The sequence below is a fragment of the Oncorhynchus keta genome, chromosome 29 (assembly GCF_023373465.1).
Source record: "Oncorhynchus keta strain PuntledgeMale-10-30-2019 chromosome 29, Oket_V2, whole genome shotgun sequence".
In the NCBI taxonomy this organism is placed as follows: Eukaryota; Metazoa; Chordata; class Actinopteri; order Salmoniformes; family Salmonidae; genus Oncorhynchus; species Oncorhynchus keta.
The window spans coordinates 26611031-26636206 of record NC_068449.1 but is presented as its reverse complement, the minus strand read 5'-3'; the positions used below and the strand labels follow the sequence as shown (position 1 = coordinate 26636206).

The 25176-nt window shown below is 44.4% G+C and overlaps 1 protein-coding gene across 1 annotated transcript in view; it reads right to left on the bottom strand.

Annotated features, from left to right (window-relative positions):
• LOC118362634 (gamma-aminobutyric acid receptor subunit beta-1-like) overlaps window positions 1–24547 on the bottom strand; it is a 50621-nt gene extending 26074 nt beyond the window's left edge. The window contains exons 1-3 of the mRNA XM_035743131.2: window positions 23754–24547; window positions 23556–23647; window positions 23344–23411 (exon numbers count right to left, since the gene is read on the bottom strand). Of these exons, the coding sequence (XP_035599024.1) occupies window positions 23344–23411; window positions 23556–23647; window positions 23754–23833 (240 nt within the window). The 5' untranslated portion in view covers window positions 23834–24547. The remainder of the gene's footprint in view (window positions 1–23343; window positions 23412–23555; window positions 23648–23753) is intronic.
• Between the last annotated feature and the right edge of the window lie 629 nt (window positions 24548–25176).

Genomic DNA, 25176 nt, shown 5'->3' with positions numbered 1-25176 from the left:
GCATGTCTACTGCTTTTGCTTAGACCGGGCTGGTCATTTAAAAAAGTTGCTTCATAATGTCAATACGAGATTGATGTGTATGATCAAGGCCAAGAGATCTGTACCTGTCAACCCTCCGCCATGTGTAGGTGATAACTGCTTCTACAATGCAGATGTAAAAGTATTTACTTTCACTATTACACAAAAGATGGAACCATCCTGTAATTGAGTTGGTCCTCTCAGTCCATATAAGCATATCACCAATTAAATACAGGCTGTCATACTCAAATTTGCACGAATAAGATATTATTAACAGATTAATAACTATATTGGAGAACCTGCAAATTGTATGAAAAAAAAACCATGATAGATTTAGAAGGCTAATCAGTAAAGTACAGATACAAGACAATTACCGTACATGTAAAACAATAAATTACAGATAGGGGAATTACAAATCCACAGAAACTGTTAATGAGCAACATAAACCTGGGATGACATAGCTTTAAGTGAGAACTGCTGCCTCATAAGGCTGGGAACAGAGAAGAGGAGGAGAGAGGAGGAGAGAATGGGGGACGTTGCAGCTCTGTCCCTCATTGGGGATGAACATTTTCCTTGGATTCTATTATTAGAAACAGCTGTTCCCCTAGACGCCCGCTTTTCCATCATCACTCTTGCACCTCAGTGTTTCCACAGCAGAAAGTCTTAAACGTGAGCAGAATACCGTTATGCATATGAGAGAGCTAACGCAGAGTGCCCGCTGCTGCACTGCACACACACACACACACACACACACACACACACACACACACACACACACACACACACACACACACACACACGAAGGGAAATAGGGGCAGGCGTTGCCCTTGGCATGTTTCCTCTCCCTCCCATTTCCTTTGTTGATGTATGATAGGCACTCTTTAAAGTGAGCGCGCCCCTACTCCTCTCCATCTTTCACCGCACCGCGGACGACAACATGGGCTCTCTCCTACGCACGTAAGCACCGCGCTATCCCCTCTGCAGTGTGCTTCTTCGTGACCCAATTCCTCCCAATCCATGCCCATCTACGGGTTGCAGACTGTAATACATCACAGGATAGAGGGAGAGAGGGTGGGAGGAGAGGGGTAGAGTTGGCGGTGCAGTCTTCCCTTCCAGCCTAGTTACTGTAAAAACTTCTGCAGCATTTGGCAATAATAATGAAAACAGTTGCTGGCAACTGGGTCTGCAGATATTCATTGGATGAATGGTGCTCATTGCATGAGAGCAGCCTTGTTTCAGATTGTTCTGGGCATCATTGCAGTATTCACTCATGCATTCATGCATGGAGGCACACATGCAAGTAAGCAAACACACACACAAAATACCAAATGTCACTATGGCGTACAGCTCCCTCAAAAGACTACAAAATGTCTGCATCTATTCCTCTGTTCTTCTGTAGTATAATCTTCGGATCATTTCCTATGCTTGTGTCTTGAGTGGAAATGTTGCATAGGACTTGTCGTGCTGTTACACTTTCCAAACATGGTTGGATCCCTGACAAAAACAGACATGATACACCATTCAGTCCCACTGAGGAAAGTTTTTGACAAAGGTCTCGGCCGCTTCTTCTGCTGTCGGACGTGCCGATGAAGAAAAGTCAAGCAACACAACCCAAGACTCTCACCTGTCAATCACATTTAAAGATCCCACCAAGTGGTTCTCACAAGTCAGAGGAATTACCAGCCTGCTTAGTGGAAAATGTTAGCTCCGCTTGCATTTAAAAACCTGTATAATGTTGTGTTGTGTTTCAAGGTCGTCCAAGACTTCTCTTCATTAATTTACTGTCAATGAGTTATTGAGCAAGATTCGAGTCGTCAAGTCAATGTGCTTTCGAGACATGAGTGCAGCTTGGGTGCACAGCATAACTAAGAACTCATCAGATTGTGTAACTATGTGTTACTGCAGGTGATATTGCGATTTGAGTGGACTGAAGCTTGTGTTATATGTCCTTGGATAGGAGGAGGGTTGTGATTGGTTTAATAGTCAGGATGTACATTGAATCTACAGACACATAAAATGTATATGTATGCATACCAGAGATGGGGTCAAATTAATTTAAATTCCAATCTATTGACTGAATGAATTAGACATGGAGTTGGCTGGAATTCAAATTAATTTAACCCGAACTCAGGGGTCTATACATCTATTGCACACCTCCATATCCGCCACCCACCCATCCATGACCACATCTTCCTATCACTTAAACCAATCCCCACCTTCTCTCTTGTTTCCATGCCAACACCTCCACATAAAGTCATACACATGTAAGAAAGTGACAATTCAATAAACTTACTGAGATTCTCTTGGTGGTGAGGAGAGCAGAAAAAGCCTTTCTCAGACTTTCTTTCCCCTGTGACTTTCTATCTTTCAGATTTCCAGAGAGGTTTAGGTCAGTGGAGAATGATTACATTAAGCATTAAACCTGAGTGCCCTCTGTCGCTCCGCACTGTCGGCAGCCTCATGTTTTATCCCACGCTCCCACTGACTGGGCAGTACCCATGATGTTCCTTATAGGAAATGCTGCTCGACATCTAATCAGATGGGGAACCATTAACCTCCAGTCTAATGGGTCTGGAATTCTGACAGAGTCTACGACGTTACACGAGGACGCTGTCATAAGGCTCTGGGGTACTCTCTGTGTGATGAAATCTTAGCTCTCAATCTTACTTACAAAATGGATCCATGAAATGCTGATCTCTCATTTTCTCACTTGCTATCAAACACAAGAGCTTTCTAATATGCATTGTTGAACACTGTTTGAGTTCACATTGGTTTAGTAAAAAGGCTTACAAATAAGCAGCAAGACACCCCCAAAGTTTCTTCACACTAACATTTTGTGAATTCATAGGCTACTTCTGCAGAACAAGATGGTAAACAGTATGCACTCTTGACTGCTTCATAAAAAGGACCAGTGTACTGTACGACAAATAGGCAGCACTGTATGGTACCTTACCAGTACACTGCAGTACAGACAGAGCCAGTGACAGATTAGATTAAACGCTAAATTCACCCATCTGTTCTGGATCAGGTTCACCAAGGGGTTAAAGAAAATGAAGTAACTCGCTTTAAATTCATCTCACAGAGCTCTTAGCGCAAGAATGTCTCCACTCATCTCCTCATCTGCATTATTTCCAGGCCTGAATGGCGAGAGAGCACAAAGACAGAGAGCAGTTCCACTGCAGCAGTCTGCCTCGTATGGGGGAAATGTCACCTATTACTCTGCATACCTATCACTGAGCAACCCAACTTTCATATGGCACATGACGAAGAGAATGGAGAAACAGACACTGACACCGTCTTTGAGTCATCATCTCAGTTTATAGTGCCACTGACTCCCTACTCCCTCACTATTTTCAGAGAGATGAAATCTTTAGAGTACAAGGACCCAACCAGACACCCCATGACTCTCTCACACTGTAGTTACTGCAGCAATATAAATGTTGTACCAGCGACTATAGGAAAATCGCCATAGGATTTATTGAAGTGAATTTGGGAGGGGAACTGGGACTCAAAACTCTGCACCGAGAGGTCGACCGATTGTGATTTTTCAACGCCGACACCGATTATTGGAGGACCAAAAGAGCCGATACCGATTAATTTGGCCAATTTCTTTTTTCATTTCTTTGTAATAGTGCCAACAATACTGAATGAACACTTTTCTTTTACCTTAATATAATACATCAATAAAAATCTATGTAGCCTCAAATAAATAATTAAACATGTTCAATTTGGTTTAAATAATGCAAAAACAAAGTGTTGGAGAAGAAAGTAAAAGTGCAATATGTACCATGTAAAAAAAGCTAATGTTTAAGTTCCTTGCTCAGAACATGAGAACATATGAAAGCTGGTGGTTCCTTTTAACATGAGTCTTCAATATTCCCAGGTAAGAAGTTTTAGGTTGTAGTTATTATAGGAATTATATGACTATTTCTCTCTATACCATTTGTATTTCATATACCTTTGACTATTGGATGTTCTTATAGGCACTTTAGTATTGCCAGTGTAACAGTATAGCTTCCGTCCCTCTCCTCGCCCCTACCTGGGCTCGACCCAGGAACACGTCGACAACAACCACCCTCGAAGCATCATTACCCATCGCTCCACAAAAGCCGCGGCCCTTGTAGAGCAAGGGGAACAACTACTCCAAGTCGCAGAGCGAGTGACGTCACCGATTGAAACGCTATTAGCACACACCCCGCTAACTAGCTAGCCATTTCACATCGGTTACACCAGCCTAATCTCGGAAGTTGATAGGCTTGAAGTCATAAACAGCTCAATGCTTGAAGCATTGCGAAGAGCTGCTGGCAAACGCACAAAAGTGCTGTTTGAATGAATGCTTACGAGCCTGCTGCTGCCTACCACCGCTCAGTCAGACTGCTCTATCATATATCAAATCATAGACTTAATTATAACATAATAACACACAGAAATACGAGCCTTTGGTCATTGATATGGCCAAATCCGGAAACTATCATTTTGAAAACAAAACGTTTATTCTTTCAGTGAAATACGGAACCGTTACGTATTTTATCTAATGGGTGGCATCCCTATGTCTAAATATTGCTGTTACATTGTACAACCTTCAATGTTATGTCATAATTATGTATAATTTTGGCAAATTAATTACGGTCTTTGTTAGGAATAAATGGACTTCACACAGTTCGCAACGAGCCAGGCGGCCCAAACTGCTGCATAAAATAACTGACTGCTTGCACGGAACGCAATTTCCCTAATTATAAGAAATTCATGTTAGCAGGCAATATTAACTAAACATGCAGGTTTAAAAAATATATACTTGTGTATTGATTTTAAAGAAAGGCATTGATGTTTATGGTTAGGTTTGGTGCAATGACAGTGCTAAATCATCACCCGTTTGGCGTAGTAGGCTGTGATTCGATGAGAAATTAACAGGCACCGCATTGATTATATGCAACACAGGACACGCTAGATAAACTAGTAATATCAGTAGTTAACTAGTGATTATGTTAAGATTGATTGTTTTTTATAAGATAAGTTTAATGCTAGCTAGCAATTTACCTTGGCTTCTTGCTGCCCTCGCATATCAGGTCGTCAGCCTGCCATGCAGGCTTCTTGTGGAGTGCAATGTAAGTCAGCTGATTAGAGCGTTGGACTAGTAACCGTAAGGTTGCAAAAACGAATCCCCAAGCTGACAAGGTAAAAATCGTTCTGCCCCTGAACAAGGCAGTTAACCCACCTAGGCCTTAATTGAAAATAAGAATGTGTTCTTAACTGACTTGCCTAGTTAAATAAAGGTGCAAAAAATAAATTAAAAAATAAAGAAAATCGGCCAAATCGGTGTCCAAAAATACAGATTTCAGATCGTTATGAAAACTTGACTTCGGCCCTAATTAATTGGCCATTCCGATTAATCGGTCGACCTCTAGCACCTACACTGTGCGCCTACACTGTCCTCTCTAGGTTTCTTCCTAGGTTCCTGTCTTCCTAGGGAGTTTTTCCTAGCCACCGTACTTCTACATCTGCAATACTTGCATTTTTTTTTTCTTCTTCTGTTTTTTCCTTCTTTTTTTAAACCCCTTTTGTCTCCCTAATTTTGTGGTATCCAATTGTTAGTAATTACTATCTTATCTCATTGCCTCAACTCCCGTACGGGCTCGGGAGAGATGAAGGTCGAAAGCCATGAGTCTTCCCGAAACACAACCCAACCAAGCCGCACTACTTCTTAACACAGCACGCATCCAACCCAGAAGCCAGCCACACCAATGAGTTGGAGGAAACACTGTGCACCTGGCGACCTTGGTTAGCGTGCACTGCGCCCGGGCCGCCACAGGAGTCGCTGGTGCGCGATGAGACATGGATCTCTCTACCGGCCAAACCCTCCCTAACCCGGACGACGTTAGGCCAATTGTGCATCGCCCGGTCGCGGCCGGCTGCGACAGTGCCTGGGCGCAAACTCAGGGTCTCTGGTGGCACAGCTAGCGCTGCAAAGCAGTGCCCTAGACCACTGCACCACCTGGGAGGCTACTGTTTGGGGTTTTAGGCTGGGTTTCTGTATAGCACTTTGTGACATCTGCTGGTGTACATAGGGCTTTATAAATACATTTGATTGATTGATTGTGCAGTGCCTTGGTTGTTCTTTTCCAGGGGTAAATAAAATAAAACTGTCAATCAAACCCAGGTGGGTGGGCTCCTGCGTCCTCAGTGCTTGGACTCCTGATCATGGCATAGCATACAGTAGCATGGGCAACAGATTTTGAGCTGAGATGAAGATGTTTGAACAGAGAACCCACCCCTGACACCTTGATCTTTCCCACTGGTGAGATGAAGTGCTATCGGCAGAGCATCACATAAATCCTCATCCTTAGAAGGCGGCGGACACATCAATCTCCCAAACAGATCAATAACTCCTGACCACAAGCCACTATGAGGGCTTCATAAGGTGCTCAATACAGTAGCTGCAGTGGAGATACATAAGGTGCAATGACAGGAGGAGTAGTGGGGGTTCGTAAGCTTCCTCATACTAAAAACTGGGCCTACCATGGGGAATTCTCATTCAGCATAATCACATTTCTTGGCTAACCAGCGCAACATAGCACACATGTCGACAAGAGCGAGGGCGTTACCTATATTTTCATTAACAACCCAATAAAGTGATTATTGCCTGCCTGCCTGTGCTGTTGATTGATTTTGGCACAAGTGGGCTTCCATGGGGCCTGGGAGAGAGTTCTACAGTATATTGAGTGTGGCTGTCACTTCATGAGAGTCATGGCTGTACTAACCGTGCACGTGCGGCAGCACTCCTACCTCTCTAACCTTGACAAACAGAGATGCTACTTTCAAATCTTCCCAAAAATCTGAAAAGAAATGGACTGTGACACGGAGTCAAAGCAATTCCACGGCGATTGCCATGATAACAAAACAGTTTTTGTGCATCGCTAACAAACACAACTATTACTTGACGTCACTCAAGCTTGTAAAAAGTGAGGTCCTCACATGTCAAACAAACAAACCACTAAAATCTAGGTACAGTCCGCAATATAGTTAAAGGAAGAAAGCCCAAAGAGAAAAGAAAGGGAGTGTGGGTCGGAGAGAGGAGTAGAGAGTGACAAAGATAAAGAGAGCCCAGCACCAATTCATTACAGTATCTTACACCAGCCACAAGGGGAGAATGACCTGCTATTTCGTAAAGTCTTAAAGTCTTAAGTAGAGCAAAGAGTGCTCAAATCTCTCTGATGCTACAATCCTGCAGAAATCAGACCATTAAATCATCTGAAAACAAGACATCCATTATATCAAGTCTCAAACACATACTAACTTAATCAAATACTCCTTTAATCTCTAGAAAGACTTATTATTAACTGAGCAGAAATCCTGCAGCCTTTATTACCTCTGTAGTACACTTCCCCATTGGGAAGCACTACTTTCATGTAGGCAGTGTGACATCCTGGCGACAAGCAACAATGTAGGTTATCCAATACCTGAACACATGCAGCAGCCCTTTTCCAATGAATGTTTGAGGTCGCTCAGGCAGAAATGTTGCCACAGCCAATCACTCAACTCAGGAAGAGAAAGAATACTGAGTCTGACCCTTGTGACCTCACAGCAAACCTCCTACAGCTCATGTCGCATCAGTATCGTCTCGTTACTAGCCGGTTGCCTTTGACAGCACAGCACGTCTGATGACTAAGGCCGGTAAGAGTGAGACAATGACCTGAAATATCCTTGTATAATCCTTTTGGTACTGCCACGTTTTGCCGCTAAATCAGCATACAGCCCGGCCTGCCTCAGACGAATGTCAGTGCCACTGCCAGGTTGTATGTTTTGTTGAAGAAGTAAGGGCCAAGTGGAATTACCCTCCTGTGATTTGGTAAAAATACAAATAAAGCCTTTATACTATGCTTTTACCTGAAACGGTCATGCTTAGGATAGCATTACATCTCTATGATGAATCTCTCTGTAGCAAATGAACAGTACTAGCGTTATATGCAAACAATACAGTACCACTGTTAGCATTATCTGAACTCAAAGCTAACATAAGTTGTTTGCACTTATCCAGTCTATGTAGCCTAGGCTGAGTGCTTTTAAGATGGATGTTCAAGAAATATATATACTCTATTTTCATTTGTATTCGGTAATTGTGATGCATTTTGGCCCATTTCCTCACATACTAGAGTACACATGCTGAGCCGCATTCTAGGGGTACATAGTAAGCATGGGGATCGACCTTGAATAATACAATCAACACATTTACTGTCTCATAACCATGTCCCAATAACCCAATTCAACATATATAATATATTGAATGTGTAAACTGCTCTTCCAACCCATGATGAGCTCACAAACTATATACTTGTATCTGATACATGACTTGGCTGTTAATTGTCTACTAAACAAGCTATAGCCCCTCTTGCCTTCTTAGCTAAATCTGTGAGTCGCCTGCATTTGCGCATCACATTTTCTAAAGAATGTCATTTCTAGTTCAAAATTTTGTCTTCTCCAAAGACTGTTGATTTTCTACTTGACTAAAAATCCGCTTCTTAGTCAGCTGTGTCTTGCACTTCTTCTCCCTGTTTGCTCCTCTATATTTTTCCTTTGCTAATCTATCACAAATGTATTTCACTTTGGGTTAGACCAAAGAAGTGCGTTGGCATCCGTCAGGGATAGTCAAGCGGCTTTAGCTGAGGAGCTTTAACAAAAAGCTAATGGGGTGTGAAGTCTGCAGAGAATTTGACAAAAGTGGGAGAAAAGGAGTTTCATTAAGTGGGACATCCTCTATGAATGAGCGACGTTAATTTTCATAAAAACAACAACAAACATTTCTTACCCCTTCAAGCATCAAACGCTTAAAAGGTTACACCCGGACAGGACATTATAAAAAGCTGGGACCTGTTTCTTAAAAAAAATAAAAAAGCAAGAACAAAAGAGTTTGATGATCAGATTCATGAATTCGATTGGACTGCAATGCAGTCGTTGCAGAAGGGAGGGAACCACAGCGCAGGGATAGCACATGAGGACCGTCTTGAAGGGAATGCAGAACCTCAGACACAATTCATAGCATTGAAACCCCTGAAGAAAGCTGTAGTCTACTGCTCTTGATAAAGACTACAGCTTGAAATGGAAGGTTAACTGTGCTGAGTCTGCCAATATACTTACAGGAATGTAATAAATACATAGTTTTAGTGGGACCAATAACCTTGACTGTCTGGAGTGCAAAGTATGCTGTCATTTAAGTATAGAATAGTAGTAGTATGATGTGCATACCTGATGGTGGAACGTTGGTGCATACCTGATGGTGGAACGTTGGTGCAAAGAACCTACAATATGATAGTCGAGTGACAGTCAGGTATTACTCACAACCTTTATTTAACCAGGTAAGTTAGTAATGACCTGGCAGGGTAGGGGGGTTCTGGTGGGAGAGAAGAGATCCTACCAACAGATGAGACAAGGTCAATATATTTTTTTAAACATGATCACACAGCTCTTAGTTTAACCCAGAAGAGCTGTAATTCGAAGCCACAATCGGAAGTGCTGCCCCTGCATTAGTTTGTAAACTTTGCAACTGGTTCTTGCGAAAATGTAACTGCCACTCAGTTATTTCGTAGTAAGCACCCTCCAAACCAAAAACGAGGGTGTGGTTTTGTGATATGTGATTTAGAAAACATACGGTTGTACAATGTACATCCAGAAACATTTCTAGATGCAAACATCCAATGCAGTCCAAATCTCAAGTAGCTTGTCATAAAAAATACAGTGCTTGCCCCCCAAAAGTATACTGGGTGACAGTGATGTTGCAGGGTGTAAAGTACATGCAATGCAATGAAATAGCAATAGGCGTACTATAGAATATAATCCATTTATATTTATATTGTGACCAGTATGACTAATGTTTCGGTGTGGCCTTTCTCAAGGAGAGCCGGTGCCAAATGTCTCCATCAGACAGAGCATAAAACCCCCTCCAGCCTCATTCACATTAAAATGCAAAACTGGGGAGAGGCCACAGAGGCACAATCAATGACCCATCCAGGCTGTTAGGCTATCCAATCAGAAGTCCTCTGGACCCGGCTCAGAGAAAACAGCACCTTCCATTTTTGCGAGCAGATTTTGTCGGTAGGAATCCAACCTAATAAACAATTCATAACCTTGGCTCAAGATGACAGCTCATCATTGACTCCGCAAACTCTGTCTACATTTACTTGGCAAATTTCGTATCTCATGTGGAAATTACTTATGTATGAATGCTATGAATGTAAATAATGGGAAAGGCTTTGTTCAAGTGCAAGCCTGTGACTTACACTTTATAATTCAATGAAGCCTTTTAACAATGGAAGGCCACTTCTGAAGGGAAGCTCACCTGTGTAAAGCTCCTGCATGCACTCTACTATCGGATGTCACTAATAACTCAATAGTAGGCTACTCAGTAAAGGGATCCATTTCTTTGGATTAATGGGTTTCAGACAATAAAAAAAAAATGTGTTTGAAAAAATATATACAAATGTGAAATGTATGGAGGCATTGCCATTGATACTCAATGGCCAGTTGAATGAACTGAAACACAGATACTAAGGGTCTATTCAATCAGATCCGCTTTAGCCGACATCCGCATGGCTGATGTTTTGACGGTGTCGGATGTGGAACTGCATTAGAGCTGTCAAATCCACAAGCAGCTCCTGCCATTATACCTAAAGCAGACATTGACATTGGCCGCACGGAGTTGCATTAAGAGAAATCCCATGCAGGCTTGTTTACAAGTTCAAACACTGGAATGTGAGACATAATCTAGAGCACAATTAGGCTGATAGAAATACTCATTATTTTGTTGAATAGTTGAACAATTTTCAATTTGAGCATCATTATTATTCTATATATATTGTTTGTAATTTTGCCCCCTCTCTCCCCCCAATTTCGTGACATCCAATTGCGATCCAATTACGATCTTGTCTCATCGCTGCAACTCCCCAACGGGCTTGGGAGAAGCGAAGATCGAGTCATGTGTCCTCTGAAACATGACCTACCAAGCCGTGCTTCTTAACACTTGCTCCAATGTATCGGAGGAAAAACACTGTTCATCTGGCAACCTGAAGTTAGCTTGCAAGAGCCCGGCCCATCACATTTAACGCGAGTGGGAAGGGTGTGGCTTTGTGACAATGATCAAGAGCAGCTGCTCACCGATTTGACAGCTCCAATGCAGTTACACATCTAACATTGGCAAAACAACAGCTATGTGGGTGTCGGATACCGCTGGTTAATGCATAATCTGATTGAATCTAAACCTAAATTATAATAATTTTGTGCAAATAGTCTGTTCTTCATAAATGATCAATTGTGTTGAAACGAGATATAATGATCTATTATAGATATATTAATATGTTATTATAGCTATTACTTTGGTATTATCATTGTTGAACTGAAAAGGTTCACCAATCAAAAACAAAATGGGTATTTGAGAGGCAATTGTGAATATCATTAGTGTGTTTGAAAGAACTATAGAGTTGAGAATCTTCAGGACCTTACCAATGATGAACATTGGACAAATGTTTAACCTTTTCACATTAGTTACTGTAATGCTATTGCCTAACCAGATTTTCCTACAGGCATGATTTGCAGACTGTTTGTGTATACTGAAGGTTATGACTCAGTCCTGCTGGTAGAATACTGCTAGCCAGTGTCATGTCCACAGTACTGCCAAGTCTGACCAGGAGGAAGCTTTGCTGATCAGCCACAGTGACTGACTGACTAGCTGGCAGTGCATGGCAATCCCACCCTGTTACTATCACAAAACACCACATGATCTCCAGTGTGTATAGCATACAACAGTATATGCATGTACTGTATGTAACAGGCGGCAGCAACACACATACGTCATATTCAGAGCTACAGTAAAGCCATACTGTGACAAGATTTGCAGTATATCATTTAACCTGTGATAAAAAAAAACATAATGGGCTTTCGGAAAGTATTCAGACCTCTTGATTCTTTCCACATTTTGTTACGTTACAGTCTTATTCTAAAATGGATGAAATCATTTTTTTCTCCTCATCAATCTACACACAATACCCCATAATGACAAGAAAATAGTTTTTTAAAAATGTTTGCTAATTTATAAAAATGCTAAATTAAGTATCACATTTACATAAGTTTTGAGACCCTGTAGTCAGTACTTTGTTGAAGCACCATTGGCAGCGATTATACCCTGAGTCTTCCTGGGTATGACGCTACAAGCTTGGCACACCTGTATTTGGGGAGTTTCTCCCATTCTTCTCTGCAGATCCTCACAAGCTCTGTCAGGTTGGATGGGGAGCATCACTGCACAGCTATTTTCAGGTCTCTCCAGAGATGTTCAAACGGGTTCAAGTCCGGGCTCTGGCTGGGTCACCTCCCTGACCAAGGCCCTTCTCCCCTGATTGCTCAATTTGCTCTAGGAAGGGTCTTGGTGGTTCCAAACTTCTTCCATTTAAGAATGATGGAGGCCACTCTGTTCTTGGGGACCTTCAATGCTGCAGAAATGTTTTAGTACCCTTCCCCAGATCTATCAAATCAAATTTATTTATATAGCCCTTCGTACATCAGCTGATATCTCAAAGTGCTGTACAGAAACCCAGCCTAAAACCCCAAACAGCAAGCAATGCAGGTGTAGAAGCACCTTAACACAATCCTGTCTCTGAACTCTACAGACAATTCCTTCAACCTCATTTTTTGCTCTGACATGCACTACTAACTGTGGGACCTTATAGACTAGAGGTCGACCGATTATGATTTTTCAATGCCGATGCCGATTATTGGAGGCCCAAAAAAGCCGATACCGATTAATCGCCGATATTTTTTTTTTGCAACATTTATTTGTAATAATGACAATTACAACAATACTGAATGAACACTTTTCTTTTACCTTAATATAATACATCAATAAAATCTATTTAGCCTCAAATAAATAATGAAACATGTTCAATTTGGTTTAAATAATGCAAAAACAAAGTGTTGGAGAAGAAAGTAAAAGTGCAATATGTGCCATGTAAAAAAGCTAACGTTTATGTTCCTTGCTCAGAACATGAGAGCATATGAAAGCTGGTGGTTATTTTTAACATGAGTCTTCAATATTCCCAGGTAAGAAGTTTTAGGTTGTAGTTATTATAGGAATTATAGGACTATTTCTCTCTATACCATTTGTATTTCATATACCTTCGACTATTGGATGTTCTCATAGGCACTTTAGTATTGCTAGGGTAACAGTACAGCTTCTGTCCCTCCCCTCGCCCCTACCTGGGCTCGAACCAGGAACACGTCGACAACAGCCACCCTCTAAGCATCGTTACCCATCGCGCCACAAAAGCCGCGGCCCTTGCAGAGCAAGGGGAACAACTAATTCAAGTCTCAGAGCGAGTGACGTCACCGATTGAAACGCTATTAGCGCGCACCCCGCTAACTAGCTAGCCATTTCACATTGGTTATACCAGCCTAATCTCGGGAGTTGATAGGCTTGAAGTCATAAACAGCTCAATGCTTGAAGCATTGCGAAGAGCTGCTGGCAAATGCACGGAAGTGCTGTTTGAATGAACGCTTACGAGCCTGCTGCTGCCTACCACCGCTCAGTCAGACTGCTCTATCATATATCAAATCATAGACTTAATTATAACATAATAACACACAGAAATACGAGCCTTGGTCATTGATATGGTCGAATCCGGAAACTATCATTTCGAAAACAAAACGTTTATTCTTTCAGTGAAATACGGAACCGTTACGTATTTTATCTAATGGGTGGCATCCCTATGTCTAAATATTGCTGCTACATTGTACGACCTTCAATGTTATGTCATAATTATGTACAATTCTGGCAAATTAATTACGGTCTTTGTTAGGAATAAATGGACTTCACACAGTTCGCAACGAACCAGGCGGCCCAAACTGCTGCATAAAATAACTGACTGCTTGCACGGAACGCAAGAGAAGTGACACAATTTCCATAATTATAAGAAATTCATGTTAGCATGCAGGTTTTAAAAATATATACTTGTGTATTGATTGTAAAAAAAGCCATTGATGTTCATGGTTAGGTTTGGTGCAACGACAGTGCTAAATCATCACCCGTTTGGCGTAGTAGGCTGTGATTCAATGAGAAATTAACAGGCACCGCATTGATTATATATAAAATGCAGGACACGCTAGATAAACTGGTAGTATCAACCATGTGTAATTAACTATTGATTATGTTAAGATTGATAGTTTTTTATAAGATAAGTTTAATTCTAGCTAGCAACTTACCTTTGCTTCTTGTTTACCCTCGCGTAACAGGTAGTCAGCCTGCCATGCAGGCTCCTCGTGGAGTGCTATGTAAGGCAGCTGATTAGAGCGTTGGACTAGTAACCGGAAGGTTGCAAAAACGAATCCCCAAGCTAACAACGTAAAAATCTGTCGTTCTGCCCCTGAACAAGGCAGTTAACCCACCTAGGCCTTAATTGAAAATAAGAATGTGTTCTTAACTGACTTGCCTAGTTAAATAAAAGGTGTAAAAAAAAAAATAAAAAAAAATATATAAATATTACATTAATAAATATTACATTTATCGGCCAAATTGGTGTCAAAAAATACAGATTTCCGATTAATCGGTCGACCTCTAATATAGATAGGTGTGTGCCTTTCCAGATCATGTCCAATCGATTGAATTTACCACAAGTAGACTCCAATCAAGTTGTAGAAACATCTCAAGGATGATCAATAGAAGCATGATTCACCTGAGCTCAATTTCAAGTATCATAGCAAAGGGTCTGAATACTTAAATAAGGTATTTCATTTTTTTTATTTAAATGTGGCAAAAAAAACTAAAACCTGTTTTCGCTTTTTCATTATGGGGTATTGTGTATAGATTGAGGCGCAAAACATTTAATTTAATCCATTTTAGAATAAGGCTGAAACTGGAAAATGTGGAAAAAGTCAAGGGGTCTGAATACTTTCCGAATGCACTGTATATATGCATGCATGTAACCAGTGGCGACCCGTCACTCAGGACAGTTGCAGAGACCCACCTGTTTTGAGCCATCACATTTTTTGCACAAAAAAAAATATGATTATTGTAATAATGAAAATGTCAAATAAATTTTGGGGGAGGGGGGGTTGTCTGTTTTGCTTGATATTTTGGCATTAATACGTGTCACATATCAGTTTGCAAACAATGTAAAATATAAAAATATATAATTGAGTTAATAAAGCCTCCATACAAACATGGCCTCTTTTTTGCTTTCTTGAGTAAGGCAGCTCCAAAATGCAGGTGTTTCAGCCTAGATCAGTGTTTTCTGTTTATGGTGGGGCAGCTAGCGGAAAATACGGAGCATAGGGGTTGGTAATGTTTTCTAGTTACACCGTGATTGGCTCAGTGTCCTGTCACTCATGGGGAGAGCTGGAAAATTCAAGCCCCTTGGATGCTGCCATAGAATTACATTAGAAGTGCCAATCCAAAAAGGCTCAAGGTCATTGGCCACAGATAAAACTACGTCAAATCACTTTATACCTACAGTAGCGTTGATTGGACTGATCATGTCAATATCATACTATCTTAGCTAGCAGTCATCATCATGAATCAAGTCGACAATCTACTGGCACATCCTTTTTGATCCTTGTCATTGAAGAGTAATAATGAAGAGAAATTATAGATAAAACGTATCGGTGCTCATCGGCCATTGGACATTAGCATTACACAACAAGTTGGAAATCGCAAATTCAACAATGACTGGTTTGGAAGGGATCAGTGGCTAAATGCATGCATTGCAAAGCAATCACTAGCCTGCTATTCAGTGGAGTGGGATTGTGGTCCCAATGATTTTCCAAGCTTAAAATGATAAACATTCAACATTGGCCATGCTGTCAATCCAGCATGATTTCTCCCACGCTCTAAACAACTGTTGACTCAGAACTGGAAAAATCGTATGTTTTTGACAACTGGGAAAAACGAGCTCCAACTGGGAAAATAAGTTTTGAACTGTCATCCAACTTGGAATTGTAAGTCGGGAACTCTAGCCTCTTTCTAGAGCTACGACCTGAAGATCACTGACATCATCATGATTCAACCTTGTTTTTTTCCGTGTTCCCAGTTGTCTTGAAAGCACCATGCCAGACTTTAATGACAAAGTTTGATGACAAAATTTGCCCATGAAGGACCGCCGCGCCATCTTCCTGTTCAAGTGAGCACAGCACAACAAGGTGAGTGTCACACCCTGACCATAGAGAGCCTTTTTATTCTCTATTTTGGTTAGGTCGGGGTGTGACTAGGGTGCGTAATCTAGGTTGTTTTATTTCTATGTTGGCCTGGTATGGTTCCCAATCAGAGGCAGCTGTTTAGCGTTGTCTCTGATTGGGGATCATATTTCGGCAGCCATTTCCCCACTGGGTATTTGTGGGATCTTGTTTATGTGTAGTTGCCTGTGAGCACTCCCTAGCTTCACGTGTGGTTTGCTCTTTATATATATTTTTTACATTGCACAAATAAAAAGATGTGGAACCCATATCAAGCTGCGCCTTCGTCCGAATGTTATTACGACGCTCGTGACAGAAGATCCCCACCCACCAGGTGTCACGCCCTGACCTGAGATATCTGTTTTCTTTATATTTTGGTTAGGTCAGGGTGTGACTAGGGTGGATACGCTAGTTTTTGTATTGTCTAGGGGTTTTGTATTGTCTAGGGTTTATGTTTGTCTAGAGTTTTGTAGGTCTAGGTATTTGTATGTTTATGGTGGCCTGATATGGTTCCCAATCAGAGGCAGCTGTTTATCGTTGTCTCTGATTGGTGATCATATTTAGGTAGCCATTTCCCTTTGGTGTTTGTTGGGTTCTTGTCTATGTGTAGTTGCCTGTCAGCACTCATTTGTATAGCTTCAAGTGTTGTTTTGTTATTTTTGGTTAGTTTGTTCAGTGTTCATTCTTATGAATAAAGAATGTATGTATACCACGCTGCGCCTTGGTCCGATTCATATGACGAATGTGACAGAAGAACCCAGCATAAAAGGACCAAGCAGCGTGTTCAGGAGGAGAAGACATGGGACGAGATTTTGGACGGTAAAGGATCCTTGACGTGGGAGGAAATATTGGCAGGAAAGGATCGCCTGCCATGGGAGCAGGGGGAGATAGAGCAAGAGGAACGGCGACGATACGAGGGGACACGGTTAGCACGGAAGCTCGAGAGGCAGCCACAATTTAAAAAATTGGGGGGCACACGAGGAGATTGGCTGAGCCAACTCCTCGTGCTTACTGTGGGGAGCGTGTGACTGGTCAAACACCATTCGCATCAGTGTACCACCAGTCCCGGCACCACGAATCAGGTTTCCAGTGAGTCTCCACAGTCCAGAGCTTCTGGCGACATTTCCCAGGCCAGAGCTTCCGGCGACAGTTCCCAATCCGGAACCTCCAACGACGGGCCACAGTGTGGAACCTCCAACGACGGTCCACAGTTCGGAGCCTCCAGCGAGGATCTCCAGCCCGGAGCCTCCAGCGACGATCCACAGTCTGGATCCTCCAGCGACGATCCCCAGTCCAGGGCCCCCGGCGATGATCCGCAGTCCAGAGCCTCCGGCGATGATCCACGGTCCGGTTCAGCGTAGGGGGGGGCACCCACACCCTCCCCTATAGGTTCAGGTTTGCGGCCGGGAGTCCGCACCTTTGGGGGAGGGGGGGTACTGTCACACCCTGACCTGAGATATCTCTGTTTTCTTTATATTTTGGTTAGGTCAGGGTGTGACTAGGGTGGACACTTGTATTGTCTAGGGGTTTTGTATTGTCTAGGGGTTTTGTATTGTCTAGGGGTTTTGTATGTGTAGGGTTTTGTAGGTCTAGGTTTATGGTGGCTTGATATAGTTCCCAATCAGAGGCAGCTGTTTATCGTTGTCTCTGATTGGGGATCATATTTAGATAGCCATTTCCTTTTTGTGTTTGTTGGGTTCTTGGCTATGTGTAGTTGCTTGTCAGCACACATTTGTTTAGCTTCACGTGTCGATATTTTGGTTAGTTTGTTCAGTGTTCATTCTAATAAATAAAGAATGTTTTGTTATTTTGGTTAGTTTATTCAGTGTTCATTCTTATAAATAAAGAATGTACGCATACCATGCTGCGCCTTGGTCTGATTCATACGACGAACATGACACCAGGACCAAGCAGTGTGTCTAGGAGGAGAAGGTATCCTCGACTTGGGAGGAGATCTTGGATGGGAAGGGATCCTGGACTTGGGAGGAAATCCTGGCAGGACAGGATCGCCTTCCTTGGCGGCAGATGCAAGGAGAGAAGGGAGGACAGCGCCGACGCCGGGGTTCAAGCCCACAACAGAAGCCCAAAGGACAGCCCCCCCAAAATTGCGGGTGGGCACACGGGGTGGTCGGCGGGGCCGAGGAGAGAGCCGGAGACCACCTGGGAGGAGATAGAGAGGTGGTAGGTCAACGCAAGGAGAGTACCAGAGCCCGCCTGGGATTCGTTGGAACAGTGTGAGGAGGGATACCGGAGAATGGAGTTGGTCCCTCCTTGCACCTGCCCTGAAGTATGTGTCACCAGTCCGGTACCACCTGTGCCGGCTCCACGCACTAGGCCTCCAGTGCGCCTCCCCAGTCCGGTACGTCCTGTACCTGCCCTCGCACGCACCCTGAAGTTCGTGTCACCAGTCCAGAGCTTCCGAAGACGGTTCACGGTCCGGAACCTCCTGCGACACGACGGTCCACGGTCCGGAACCTCCTGCGACGGTCCACGGTCCGGAACCTCCTGCGACGGTCCACGGGCCGGAACCTCCTGCGACGGTCCACGGGCCGGAACCTCCTGCGACGGTCCACGGGCCGGAACCTCCTGCGACGGTCCACGGGCCGGAACCTCCTGCGACGGTCCACGGGCCGGAACCTCCTGCGACGGTCCACGGGCCGGAACCTCCTGCGACGGTCCACGGGCCGGAACCTCCTGCGACGGTCCACGGGCCGGAACCTCCTGCGACGGTCCACGGGCCGGAACCTCCTGCGACGGTCCACGGGCCGGAACCTCCTGCGACGGTCCACGGGCCGGAACCTCCAGCGACGGTCCACGGGCCGGAACCTCCAGCGACGGTCCACGGGCCGGAACCTCCAGCGACGGTCCACGGGCCGGAACCTCCAGCGACGGTCCACGGGCCGGAACCTCCAGCGACGGTCCACGGGCCAGAGCTTCCAGGCAAGGCGTCCAGTCCCGCTCCATGGCAGGAGCCCTCCTCTGCGCCGGTGCCCAGTCCAGGCACGGCGTCCACTCCAGCTCCAAGGCCGGAGCCTTCCTCTGCGCCGATGCCCAGTCCAGGCACGGTGTCCAGTCCCCAAAATTGCGGGTGGGCACGCGGGGTGGTCGGCGGGGCCGAGGAGAGAGCCGGAGACCACCTGGGAGGAGATAGAGAGGTGGTAGGTCGAGGCAAGGAGAGTACCAGAGCCCGCCTGGGATTCGTTGGAACAGTGTGAGGAGGGATACCGGAGAACGGAGTTGGCTAGGAGTATGGCGTTTGGAGGAACATGTCATCAGTCGGGTGAAACCCGGGCCGACTCCACGTATCTGGCCTCCAGTGCGTCTCCCCAGTCTGGTACGTCCTGTACCTGCCCCTCGCACGCACCCTGAAGTTCGTGTCACCAGTCCAGAGCTTCCGGCAACGGTTCCCAGTCCAGAGCTTCCGGCGACGGTCCCCATTCCAGAGCTTCCGGCGACGGTTCACGGTCCGGAACCTCCTGCGACACGACGGTCTACTGTCCGGAACCTCCTGCGACACGACGGTCTACGGGCCGGAAACCCCCTGCGACACGACGGTCCACGGGCCGGAAACCCCCTGCGACACGGGCCGGACCCCACGGTCCACGGGCCGGAAACCCTGCCTCCACGGGCCGGAAAACCTGCGACGGTCCACGGGCCGGAAACCCCCTCCTGCGACGGTCCACGGGCCGGAAACCTCCTGCGGGACCCCGCGACGGTCCACGGGCCGGAAACCTCCTGCGACGGTCCACGGGCCGGAAACCTCCTGCGACGGTCCACGGGCCGGAAACCTCCTGCGACGGTCCACGGGCCGGAAACCTCCTGCGACGGTCCACGGGCCGGAAACCTCCTGCGACGGTCCACGGGCCGGAAACCTCCTGCGACGGTCCACGGGCCGGAAACCTCCTGCGGGACGGTCCACGGGCCGGAAACCTCCGGTCCACGGGCCGGAACCTCCTGCGACGGTCCACGGGCCGGGAACCTCCTGCGTCCACGGGAACCTCCACGGGCCGGAACCTCCTGCGACGGTCCACGGGCCGGGACGGTCCACGGGCCGGAACCTCCTGCGACGGTCCACGGGCCGGAACCTCCTGCGACGGTCCACGGGCCGGAACCTCCTGCGACGGTCCACGGGCCGGAACCTCCTGCGACGGTCCACCTGTGGTCTGGGCGGAGGCAAAGTCCAGTCCAGGCACGGCGTCCAGTCCCGCTCCAAGGCCGGAGCCTTCCTCTGCGCTGGTGCCCAGTTCGGGTGCGGCGTTCAACCCAGCTCCATGGCAGAGGTCCTCCTCTGCGCCGAGGCCCAGTCTGGGCACGGCGTTCTACCCGGCTCCATGCCTAGACCCATGGTCTGGACGGGGGCAAAGTCCCGCACCAGAGCCGCCAACAATGCTAGATATTCACCCGGAACCTCCCCTATAGAGTCAGGTTATGCGGTCAGTCTGCACCTTGAGGGGGGTCTGTCAAGCCCTGCCCATAGAGAGCCTTTTAATTCTCTATTTTGGTTAGGTCAGAGTGGGTAATCTAGGTTGTTTTATTTCTATGTTGGCCTGGTATGGTTCCCAATCAGAGGCAGCCGTTTAGACGTCGTCTCTGATTGGGGATCATATTTCGGCAGTCATTTCCCCACTGGGTTTTTGTGGGATCTTGTTTATGTGTAATTGCCTGTGAGCAATCCATAGCTTCACGTGTCGTTTGCTCTTTGTTTTTTTTTGCATTTCACGAATAAAAAGATGTGGAACCCATATCACGCTGGGCCTTGGTCCGAATGTTATTACGACGATTGTGACAGTGAGTCCAAAAATGTATTGTATGCTGCTGCATAAATTATGTAATATGCCAGGGAGATAGTATTATTTCCTTAGCTAGAGTATACATACGGGTATGTTGTGTAATAAGCTGTTAGTAGCCCATGTGCCTCATCCTAATAACTTGGTCTATTTTTCCCTCTTAATTTGGCCTGTTCTGATTTGGTGGTACACATGTAGCCTATAACCTGTTTTAGAGAAATGCTATCCCCGAATATTGTAAGAGATTTCATTGTCAGCATATATGCCCCCTTTATTTATCCTTCGGTTCTGACTTGGTGTATAGGGAGATCACTAAGAACGGTCCATGTTCTGAATTCTGTCGCTGTACATTTCAAAAGTGCTGAACAAATAGTTATATTGACTACATCCGTCCTAGCTAGCTCATTGTTGTCTTCATCTAAATTACGGATTACCTCTTATCCGCTTGTCGTCCCCTTATGCCATAGTTTGTATACTCAATTGTCAGTAGAAACCACATTTGTTTAAGCAAGTCAGCTATGTTTTTTTAAAGTCAGTAAATGAGGCTAAATTAACTGTTTTGCTACCAGACAAGGCCCCGCTGATAGCCAGGTGTAGCAGTGGTAATGTGTTGGGACTGCTTTTGAGATTCTGCTGTTGGGACAGCTTTGTGTAGTTCCTAAGAGTTTGTGGGCACCGTTGTGCAAAGCTGTCATCAAGGCAAAGGATAGCTACTTACAAGAATCTAAAATATATATTGATTTGTTTAACACTCTTTTGGTTACTACATGATTCCATGTGTTATTTCGTAGTTTTGATGTCTTCACTATTATTCTACAATGTAGAAAATAGTAAAAATAAAACCCTGGAATGAGCAGGAGTGTCCAAACTTTTGGCTGGTACTGTATATAGACTGCGTGTACAAAACATTAAGGACACCTGCTCTTTCCATGACATAGACTGATCAGGTGAATCTAGGTGAAATCTATGATCCCTTATTGATGTCACTTGTTAAATCCACTTCAATTAGTGTAGATGAAGGGGAGGAGACAGGTTAAAGCAGGACTTTTAAGCCTTGAGACAATCGAGACATGGATTATGTAACTGTGTCCTTCAGAAGGTGAATTGGCAGTAGGTGCCGTGGGGCAGCATACACAAAGTTTTCAATACTCCTTATTCTTGTAACATTCCTATTTGTAGTAAATATGTTTGTTTTTTATCTGCTTACACACACTGAGACACAAGTTGGTTTTGTGAGCATGCCTGCTCATTTGTACATTTATACGAAAACACTCAGCCAGACACCTTCCAACATTTAAAAAATGTTTGCAACATTTTCTTAGAACATCACTCTATATCCAGTTGTCATGCAATTTTCCGGCGGTTTTAAGACACTCGGAGCCATTTTAAGAATATTCCCATGACATTCTCAGAAATTGTTGTAGACATATCTTTGCAGACCACATTTCGGCCATCAAAATGGGAATGCAAAAGCTCCCAGAGCAATATTATTGTAAAGACGGCAGTTTTAGGTAATATCATGAAAACCTTGAACTTTACCCGACATTCCATAAACACCGCTGAGCAGAAAAAAGTGTTTTCTTCCTTTCAATGCAAAGCATACACACACACTTTACACTCATGTCTACTGTTACTATTTTTCTTTACATATGTAAGACCAGTTGAACCAAGCATGATTTCATTTGTATCCATCACTGGCACCCTGACAATGCTGCTGCATTCATATGCACACACTAAGTGCCCAAATTCAGCATCACAATTTGTCTCTACTGGGCCTCCTTGTTGAGTCACTGACAACGTTATGTAATTACTGCATTGAGGCCAAACCAGCAAACATGCACAATATATCAGTCTCCTCCTAGTCACTTTATCCTCTGTCAGAGTGTGTACTGTATAGAAGACACCTCACAGTAGGTACACACGTGTGTAGAATAGCTCAATTGGAAAAATCGATGTGCAGCACCAATGCTCAATGTCTTTATATATATCGGTAATTATCTGTCTTTACTGGTTCTGACACCACAGGGAAGTTAATGCATATGGATGGATTTGACACATTGCGGTAGCTTCTACTTGCTGCTGAAATGCAGTGAACCATTTTGGTCAACGTGAAAACGTTAGGCCTATACTAGTGGCCAAACAAGGGCAAATACAAAAATACAAGGATTTATCATTACATCTAGAAGACAGTGGCATGGAAGACGCACATCTGCATACATTAGAAAATGACCCAAGCGGTTATCATGTGTTCTGCGTTATCATATTACTAGGCCTATCTAACATGTGTTGCACATCTCTCTCTCCCTTACAAAAAAACATTAGGTAGGCTACTTACCATGTTGACTTCAGAAACCATGTCGATACTTGCGATATCTATGCTCATTCCAACGTCCACAGGGGCACCTTTAAATCGCAAGTAGAACACAGGTATCAGTGGCATTTTAATCAGACAGGTCGCCGACACGACAAATTAATCTAAATGCGACTTGTTATTTATTAGTCATTAGCCAGCATTGGGTAGACTTCACCCGGAAAAAAGGAGTTTACCTCCAAAATCAGGCCTCAGACGAATGTCATACCCCTTAAGCAGTTTGTCCACGGTCGCTTTCACAAATGACATGTTGCTAGGCTCGTTGGCGCTAAAGGGAAAATATATGGTATTGATTCAGAATCTTAATAAAAAAATGCAGAGTAATGGACTGGCAAGACAGGCAGAAACAAGACATCACACCCGTGGGATCTCACCTTTGAGCGCCGCAGACCATGGCGACCATTAGGAAAAGACAAAAAATCTCCCAGCGTCCGCGGTCCAAAGCCGTCCACATCACTAACTTTGATCAGAGAGATAGATGACTTTGAGCGAAGATTTCAGAAATGCAACTTTGTCACAGGCTGCCAAATTATTCCAAGACAACGCATGCGCGTCGTTTTACCAACATTCAAATTGTATTTGCACAAAAACACGCTATTTCGTTAAAAATTCGGCGACTTCGATAGAAAAACGGTATTCGCGTTTCACCTGAGCTGTCGATGCTGGCACAAGAAGGGGTCGCCGGGATGCATGCAGTAGCTGAACCGTATCAATATGCTAGGCAGATCCCATCACCTCCGGCTAATTCGAGCATTTCAGCAGACACAGCAGTGTCCGGAGCAGATTTGCATCAAGCAGGTATCCCTGTGTTGGTCGGCTGAAGATCTTAAAATAATAAGCATTGAACGCGGCTCTCCATTCACCTTTAGTCAGCCCTATGTGGGGCATCGTGCAAAACAAGCACGTCTGAGGAGCTGCGCAATTTCTGAGGTGTACCTGTACGCCCGAGCTCACTCGTAGCGCATTCCATTCGCCACTCGTCACGGGCTAGAGCCCAAGTTATTTTTATTTTTTTTAAACCCAGAAAACGCATTACAAATCGCAACGCACCAATAATTATTTAATGAGAGAAGGATGAGCTATTGGAGCTGCAATGGCCCTTGCAGCTGCATGACGTGCTACAGGACTATGCTACAGAATGTATAAGAAGAAATGTTCTGCTATTTCTAGTGATGATATTGACAGACTTCTGACTAATTTGCCAAATGAAACGAATTGTCATGTTACTGGTCACCTTGTGCTAGACCACATGATTATTTCAGGTTAAATCATGGGGGGGGGGCAAATACCATGTGCCAGAAGTATCAGTTCTGTGAATCAATTGGTGGAAAAATGCATTTGGCTTATCCTTGGTCTTCATACTGGTTTAGCTCTCAGGTTGTCTCCAAGGACCAATACGTGGCCATGTAGTATGGGTTTGGTGATGCATCACAGGACAGAACTGTTTAAAGATTCATGACTTCTGTTGGGTGAAATGGTTCAGCATCAGTTAAAGCCTACTTCCTAGGGAGTGAGGAGCAGTGGTGGATTGGCCATCTGGACCATTTTATAGGTGGGTGGGTGGACAGGCTGAAAGAAAAAAACACATATATAGTACCAGTCAAAGGTTTGGACACACCTCCTCATTCAAGGGTTTTTCTTTATTTACTATTTTCCACATTGTAGAATAATAGTGAAGATATCAAAACTATTAAATAACACATGGAATCATGTAGGAAACAAAAAAAAGTGTTAAACAAATCAAAATATATAAAAAAGTAGCCACTTTTTGCCTTGACGTCAGCTTTGCACACACTT